The 8,924-nt window shown below is 38.8% G+C and overlaps 1 protein-coding gene across 5 annotated transcripts in view; it reads left to right on the forward strand.

Annotated features, from left to right (window-relative positions):
* The window catches only part of LOC107746943 (mitogen-activated protein kinase 6-like), a 28,121-nt gene that overhangs the window by 6,312 nt on the left and 12,885 nt on the right, over positions 1-8,924 (forward strand). For 2 of the 5 annotated variants that reach the window (XM_016561298.1, XM_016561299.1), the window contains one exon: positions 4,055-5,197. In XM_016561298.1, coding sequence (XP_016416784.1) covers positions 4,643-5,197 — 555 coding nt within the window. In that variant the 5' untranslated portion in view covers positions 4,055-4,642. Of the gene's footprint in view, positions 1-2,374; positions 2,560-3,473; positions 3,740-4,054; positions 5,198-8,924 lie in introns of those variants that run through there. The other 3 variants (XM_016561297.1, XM_016561296.1, XM_016561301.1) reach the window with 3 other exon arrangements.

Here is an 8,924-nt window from a genome sequence, read left to right on the forward strand (position 1 = left end):
GTTCGTTGTAGTTTTTGAAAAGTGATTTCTGTTAAATAAAATATCTCCTTTTGAAGTGGACTTTGAGCTTTGTAACTTTGCAGATTTTTTTTATGCTCAAACAGCAACATTACAGACTAACTAAAGTTGAAAAAGTGAAAAAGCATGATAGGACCCCTTTAATATTTCCACATATATAGTTTGCACCTTATATTAGACTTGAATATTTATTATACCCCCCCCAAAAATAACATCTTGCAGAATGTAAATTTTGCCCTTTTCCATACATTGACTGGAGTGCTCAAGCGGTGTTATTTTATTATCATTGATATACTATTCTAGTTTTTTTTAATATTTTGAATTTTGACTTTTATTTTGACATTTTCTGTTTTTATTTTAACTTTTTACTAGCCTAGTTTTTTAATATATATATATATAACTGTGCACCTTCTATATATGTTATTATTTAAAAGCTGCTTGTGATAGGCTTTGGTTCATCGTGTGACTTTCTCATCACCACCTGCATTTGGTGGTTATCAGTGTATTACAAAGGTACAAAACAGATTTTAGTACTTCAATAGGTTGGTATATAATAACATTTTATCAGTTAATGAAATTACGGTATTTAACTGTAAATTTAAGTTAAAACCGTAAAACCTAAAACGTTGCTACCGTATTTTTTACGGTAAAATTCCGGCAACCACAGCTGCCGGTTTTCTACCGTAAATTTTACGGAATTTTTTTTACAGTGTAGCCTAAGTCATTAATACATAATTGATACAAAATCCTTAATAAACAGTATATTTTATATTTATAATGTTGCAGTAATCTATCAAATGCTTTCTGCTGGGATTTAGGAGTATAAAATGTGTGATATGATGAATAGGGCTCACACATGGCAGTGCTGGTGTTACTCCAAAGCGCAGTCGTAGTGCGGCATAGACTCGAGCACATGGGGATTCACATGCGCGCCTCTGCTGAAGAGCTGCTGGTGCTGCGCCGCATCCATCCATTCAGTCAGCGCTGGCGCAGGACATACAGCCCTGATTAATCCGTTCCTCCTCACGCAGCTCAGTTTAGCTACATTTAGTGTATTTAAAACCGTGTTGGTTACCGTATCAGCCTGGAGGCTTGTGAGCATCATGGTTTTTAGACAGCTCGTCTGCGGCGATGTTGCAGCATCATCATGCGTCCTGCGGTCAGACCTCTGCTCATAGCCATATATGAAGACACTCGGATAATAACCATAACGTGCTTTCTGGAAATAACGGAGACGGAACAGGGAGGGAGAGACTAATCTACCCAAATGCAGTGAGTAGAGCTGGATCAGAACATGCTGTCTGTACATCAGATAAGAACCTATGAAGGATGTTGTTGTTAGGCTATTCTTAAAATGGTCACGGGTAGTTTAGTCGATGATGTTGTCGTGATTGTGAAGATGGATAAACTGCACAGACACAGCCTACAGTACATAGGACAGATAAATTAATTAACAAAGTACATAAGTAAGTAAACCCTGAAAGTTCATCACCACAGTCCCTGAACTATTAGGGGAGTAGCTGTAATGGCAATAAATCTTTAATGATGGGAACATTGAGATCTGAAGCAGTCAAACTAAACCGACCAGGACAGAACAAAACGATCCTGCTTTATCGTCGATGGATGAGAACTGTAAGTCAGCATCTGGAATTAAACCGCCCTGAAACAATAACTAAAGCAAATAAGAGTAGGTTATGTAACACCCTGCAGCAGGTTCTGCATTGACTCCTAATTTAGAATATCACACACAAAATGCACTTGTGATAGCTACAGATTATTGTTTATTAAACAGCGAAAAATATTGTTCAGGGGTTTAGGGAAACCTGTCAACACATTATTTTTTGTAATTCCATTTGATGCGTTAGTGAACAGAAATAACCCCAAATATAATAATAATAATACTAATAATAATAAAGCTTAAACGAGCCTAACAATGATTTTTTTATTGTTGACTTTTGAGATGATTTCTAATATTTTTAAAAGGATGCTTGTGCTACGCAAATATAAATGAAGCTCATTATTATAAAATAGGCCTATGCAATGATTAAAATACTTATGCTAAACATTTGTTTAAAATATTCAGTATTTCATCATGTAATATTCATCATTTTAAAAACATAAATTGTTGTATTTTTATGTGCGGTTGGTGAATTAAAAAGTTTGATTTACCTAATTATTTGTTGATTTCACAATTCCATGCGCACTGTTATAAGTTCAAGTTCTCGGGCCCTTCATAGATTTTGTGGTTATTGCAGTGAATTTCAATTTAATGCGTTTGAAAACGGCGCGGTTCCCATAGCAATAAAAGAAGCGGGAGGAGTGCTAAGAGCGTTCAATGGCCGTGCGTAGTAACGCTTCATAGAGCAGCTCTTCAAGCGGATAGAAATAGAAGCGCGCAATGCGCATGCGTAGCAGCGCTTATTCACAGTGCTACAACACAAGAGCTTCACACGGCAGTTTGCGAGGGGAGCGCGCTGGTGGCGTATACAAGCCTGACCAAGAACGGTTAGGAATAAAATATACATGACACCCGTGAGAAGAGTAAGTACATGTTTTATGTCTTTGCTTTATATCTGAGCGTGTCTGGGGCGTAAGTATGGCTATTTGAGTAGGTTAAAGGGTTTATTTTAACGGCAAAGGGCGGCGCGATGATCAGCCGTGGCACAATAACCTTCTTTGTTCAGGTAACGCGTTGAAGCGCCTTAAAACATCAAGATTTAACACGTAAATCATTAGAGGACACCGTTTACTCGTATGTAAGACATTAGTATGGTTATTATGAGTTTTATTTCACAATCACCTGGGTTATTAATCTTTTTAAAACATGGTTTTAAGGTGACTTGATGTTTGTGTGAGTCCTGCCGTTGTTTTATTGTTCGTTTTATATTAACATCAGTTTTATAGTGGTTTTTACATTTGGGGTTCCTACTGTTTTTACTGGGTTATTGATTGTGTTTTATAGTTTTTGAATTTTGAGTCCGAGCCGGTTCAGTTTTAGCTTTAGCAAGTAAGTTAGCCCGACGGCAAAATGGAGGACCTAAAATGACCAATAAAACCATAAAAACACATCCTGATCAACTGTAAACGTTACAGGACTGCAATATAAACAATCCACGTATATACAACACGATAGTTTTTTGTTTGTATGTTTGCCTCGTTATTGTATTTTGTTCATCAAATCCTCACACTATTTACTTTAATATTTAATTATTAACTAATTTCTTTAGTTATTCCTGGACAGCCTTAATATATTTACTTTTTGAGTGTTGAATGTTGAAGTAAACGTTGTCATTGTTGTGTTTAATGGAGTTTATATGGTAGATCCAAAACATGTAGTTGGTTTACATTTATTAACTCACTTTCACTTGATCATTGTTTAAATAGCCTATGACTTATAGGTGTTGGTTTAATATCAGTACTAGACTGATTCAGAGTTTGTTTGCTCCCTCCTTCAGTTAACAAAATGGTTGTCAGCCGGTCGGCCATCATTTCCCTCACACACTACTGCAACGTGGCTGAATCACCCCCAACCTTTGTGTCTTCAGACACAGACTGGGACCCGTGCTAATCCATTACATATGTGTTACGAGCACTGCGGTGTCTTTTACAGTTTACAGGAGAAACAGGAATCCATGACATCAGATAGTGTAGATACGTCAGAGTTGGGGTTCATGAACAATCACACACAGGAAACATTGCCCAAGAGGGCTGTCATGAGTGTGTAAGCATTTTACCGGAGCGATTTCATTGAGAAAGTTCAGAACTGAATAAGCGGTCTTCTGTATTCTTTTGTGTAGACTGCTTGTGGTCTTGTGTTTTTAAATGAGTATGTCACGTTAAGATTATTTTACGTTATTTTCAGTATCCTTTGTACAGTTGAACGCTGCTCAGATTCATTGCATTTTCAGTGTCTTCTCCTTAGAAAAAGAGGAAGCATTTTTATGAAGTGCTCATAGTGAATGGCATTCTAATTTGAGTTTTGGTCTTCCGACTTACTGTACGTTGCTAATCGGTTGTTTTCTGCTCTGTTTTGCAGGGTATCCCAGTGTAAAATGGAGGATAGTTTTGATTGCGACTGCGGTGAGCTGGAGCCGCCTGATCACTGAGAAGGAATAGTCTCTCTGAGATCATCAACCCTTTCGGTTTCCCCACATCAGGTGCTTTAAACAGGAAAAAGGAAACAAAAAAAGATTAGTAGATATATCATCATTTACTTGGACCGTTAGTAATGCTGCTGCTCAGGGCCAGTCATACACTGAAAATTTCTGCACTGTGACGATGATTTTATAGGTAGTGACTTACTTCAGTTACGTTCAGAGATATTTGATTGGCATCCAAATTCATTCCATTTAACATTGAAATTAAAAGAAAAATCTCCCACACTCTACATTTAAAAAGCTGCTAAAAAGTGCTGTGGATGATGAATACGCTGTAACAGTCGTTCGGGGAAAACGCTCAAGTCTTTGTAGGCTTGAGTGTTTGTCTCGTCTTTTTTGTTGTTCAGTTAGGTTTGCCTTTCTCAATTAGCTCTAGTAGTTGCAACTCAAGATCAGCTGCATATCAGTTAAATCAGAAATCCTTCCTGCTATAATATCTGCACAGAGCTGCTCTTGTAGACCACAAAATGGCAGAGAAATTTGAAAGCCTTATGAACATTCACGGCTTCGACCTGGGCCCTCGCTACATGGACCTAAAGCCTCTGGGCTATGGGGGCAATGGACTGGTCTTTTCCGCTGTTGACACCGATTGTGACAAGAGGGTCGCTGTGAAAAAGATTGTCCTAACCGACCCTCAGAGCGTCAAACACGCACTGCGCGAAATCAAGATCATTCGCAGGCTCGATCACGACAACATCGTGAAGGTGTTTGAAACGCTGGGGCCCAGTGGCCGGATGCTCACGGAGGACGTGAGCTCTCTGACGGAGGTCAACTCTGTGTACATCGTACAGGAGTACATGGAAACAGACCTCTGTAAAGTGCTGGAACAGGGCTTGTTGTCCGAGGATCATGCACGGCTGTTCATGTACCAACTGCTGCGAGGACTCAAATACATCCACTCTGCAAACGTGCTTCACCGAGACCTGAAGCCTGCCAACCTCTTCGTCAACACTGAGGACCTGGTACTGAAAATTGGGGACTTTGGACTTGCCCGTATCATGGACCCCCACTATTCCCATAAGGTATTTATTTTTTTCTCATGTGTATATCTTTCAGGGTTTGAAGTCTGTTTTATCTCATTGACAACCATACAGATGGCTTCTTTGATGGTGTTTGGCTGAGCTATGAATGAGATTTCCTTCCATTCACTGATTCGATGTATCATAGGAAGTAAACAGCAGTGCCACAGTCCTTGAAATGACACCTCTGACTTCCTGTTTCTGTGACACCCTTTCCTGTATGTTAACATCCAGTACAGTTTCTGCATATCCGGTTGTATGCGTCTTGTGTATTTTGAAAGGAAGTCAACCCGGACACTTCAGAAATAGTATGAAAGAACGACACAGCTGTTCCATTATGAATCAGGAGTTGAATATCCAGTGTTTCTTCATATCCTGAGTGGGAAATCTGAATACGTTTCACAATTCTGCTGTTGGCTTTTCTGTTAATGTTCTCTCATTAGTTCCTTTGCTTGAACAGTTCAGTTTTGTGTGTGGTTTTGCAAGTATGTTGTGGAGAGGTGATTTCACTGGCTGATGTTGGGGGTAGGCTTGCCACGATAGACGGTGCTGACAGTGATACCGGTGTTAAGCCGCAACACCGGTTACGTCACTTGCCCACCGTGTCACCGACCCCCACCATCATTTGATTTTTTTTCTGTTATAAGTTATTACAGTCGCTGTTTAATGTTTATTGATAAAAATCATTTAGTTCAGTAAAAGAACACACCGCAAATAAAAACTGAACGCGGCTGCTCAATGCAGCGTGCTGAACGACAGTTGCATCACAGATCAGATTTCATTTATCCAGTGAGGAGAGCTGACTGACAAGAAGAGTGGGGTGAGACAGACAAGACGGGATGTGGCTGGATCCAAGCGTACACGTGTCTCAAATTTGTAATTGTTTCTTTTCTGTGGGCTCACATGATCCATATGCCAGCCAGATCTTCTCTCACACATGTATTCAGAGGCATCCTTCAGAGCCTTTTAGAGAGAGAGAGCTGTTCCTGCTTCAGGTCTATGAATAGCTGCTGTCGCTCCCCCGCACATACTCTGCTGGTCTGGGTTTGTTCTACAAGGAACAAGAAAACTGCGAGACTATATCAGGCTCTGGTCCTGTAATTACTGAGTCAACTGCTTTACTGACGTGTGACAACTTGCTTAAGTTTGAGAATGGAAAGTTTGAGAAGACTCGCTGACCATTTAAAAAAACGAAAATGTGGAAAATGATTCAGAATAAGATTTGAAATTGCATCACGTGTCATAAATCTGTTATAAGTTATTACAGTCGCTGTTTAATGTTTATTTCAGCAGTGACTTTGATTAGAAACAGAATTATTCATAATTATCGTTAAAAAGGTTGTATAAACTTCCTTTTGTACGGTTTAAACAGTTACAACTTGTAATTTTGAGTGTTTTAAATTTGATTAATTCATTATTTAATAAACTTTATTTAACACGTTCTTTTCCCACTGTTTTCTTGTGGAAGCATTCTCACTCTTGCCATTTAAGTTTGTTTTTTGTAAACTTGCACAGTAGTTTAACCAGCTCGTTAATTTTCATTCACAAAAGCACAGCGAATTTCAGAATGTAGGTCATGAAATTCTTATGATGATTTTATCCATCTGTGGATAATTTATGTTCCTTGTAATCTTGTATGGAGTCGGTCTCCTTTACATTCCAGAAATGCAACTATCTTTAATAGCTTAACTTGTCTGTCTGTTTCTCATAGTGCTCATAAATCATTTATAGACACACACAGATATAAGGGAACTGTGGATATTCCGATTACGGTGTTGAAATGACACAATTCTGATCAAAAGAGGCACATGTAACACATTTGCGCATACACAGTCAGAATACAACCAGATTTACATATTAGGAAAGTTCATGTTTATGTAAACATGATTGCTAATTCTCCAGAAAATGTAATGGTTTTTGTAAAGAGGTTGACTTTTTCACACTTTGCGTCTATCCATTCCTTCTCTTCCCCCCCCACCCCCCCACCCTCTTTGCTGCAGACTATTGTCAAACTGCTGTGCTCACTTTTGCTGACCTGTTTAAGTGGTTTTGTGCATTGATAGTTAGAGAACGGGAGTGTGTGTGTGATGCCTCTGTGAAACGACCCTTTTCTGCAGTCAGCACTTCAGTGGTTGTTTATGGAGGTTTGTGGGAAGCAAACCTCAGCCATTTCACTGTCTCTAGTTTTATATTCATGAGCTTTTTTTTCTGATGCATCTCTTTTTTTCTGTTGCATTCCCTAGAATGTATTTCTTTAAGAAATAGTAGAAACATGTTTTAACTCTTAACATTTTTTTTTTTAAACCTTCTTGAATTGTATGACTTTTTTCCATTATATACAAAAGATGGCACTCGATTTGTTTAAAAGACAATCTGTTCTTGCTTTTATTAACATTAATGTCAGATGTGGCTGGATGCTATAACATGAAGGACCTTTTTCAGTGAGTGAAGGCAATCCAGTAAAGTCTTTAAAATGGCCTGCATCCAGTAGGACAGGGCTTCTGTCCATGCAAATGAGGTCATTTTTGAAGGGCTAAATATGATCTAACTTCAAGCTATAATTCAGACAGGCTGTTGTTTAAGCACTAAACATAAGCTAAGACTCTGGCTGAAAAATCATTGTTTGGAACATGGCAGTGCTAGTCAGGGCTGGGAAAAAGTGTAATTAGGGAATGTTTGAACGAGGTTTCTCAGACCTGGAGTGGTAATGATTCACCCGTGACTGGAAGCTTTAACTTGAACCCCTCCACATCCAGAACATGCCTTGTGAATGGGAGTTGTGTTTGGTGGTTTATTCTGTAATTTTAAAGGTAATTTTATTTAGTCTTTTTGTTCTTGCAACATTTCAGATAAAACTTGCTGTACCAAAGGCAAATAATCTTTTAAATGGGACATTTTCTCACTGTTTTGATAATTCAATATTGCATGGACATGGCTTTTTACCATACACTAGTGAGCTGCATTAATGTCTACTCTCATACATAGGCAGCAGCCTTCTGAAGCAGCATCCTAACTATAATACATAAGTCACTAATTTGGAACGCTCTACATTGGAAGGAATTTTGTTTGTCATCCAAATAGTGTTTATTACGTGAAGCATACAGGAGGAGACTCGGCTCAATTAATTTTGATGGAGTTTGACTTTTTATCCCAATACACTTTACATATGAAGTATAACATACTGATTATTCAACAACAGCAGCGTTCATTTACATGTTGTACAAGTCTTAAAGGTACAGTAGCAAAAATAGCCAGTTCAATTCTAAGGGCAAAACTAGGGGTGCACGGTATTGGATTTTGCCGATATCTGATATGCCGATATTTTCAAACTCATTTTGGCCGATGCTGATACCGATATATTTCCTTTTGTTTGGAAACAACACCAGGTCTCTCCTGTGCATAAATTATAAATAGGGATGCACCGATACTGGTATCGGTATCGGGCCCGATACTGGTCTCCTGTACTCGTACTCGTTAAAATGCCCCGATACCAAACGCCGATACCACACAGCATGTGTTAAGCGCCATATTCATACAAAGAAACACCAACAGCAGAAAGGAGTTAAGGATGTCTACTACGAAGTATATGTATGCAATGAATATAATGTTAAACATTCAGTATTAACGCCTGTATAGCTGATGTGCAAATAAAACATGTAGCTGATAAACAAAGCACGCTGAGTGGATTGAGCGCGAGGCGGCGCAGATGCGCGAGCTTGTCGAGTGAATA

Source organism: Sinocyclocheilus rhinocerous, unplaced genomic scaffold (assembly GCF_001515625.1).
Source record: "Sinocyclocheilus rhinocerous isolate Xijiao unplaced genomic scaffold, SAMN03320098_v1.1 scaffold138, whole genome shotgun sequence".
Taxonomy (NCBI): domain Eukaryota; kingdom Metazoa; phylum Chordata; class Actinopteri; order Cypriniformes; family Cyprinidae; genus Sinocyclocheilus; species Sinocyclocheilus rhinocerous.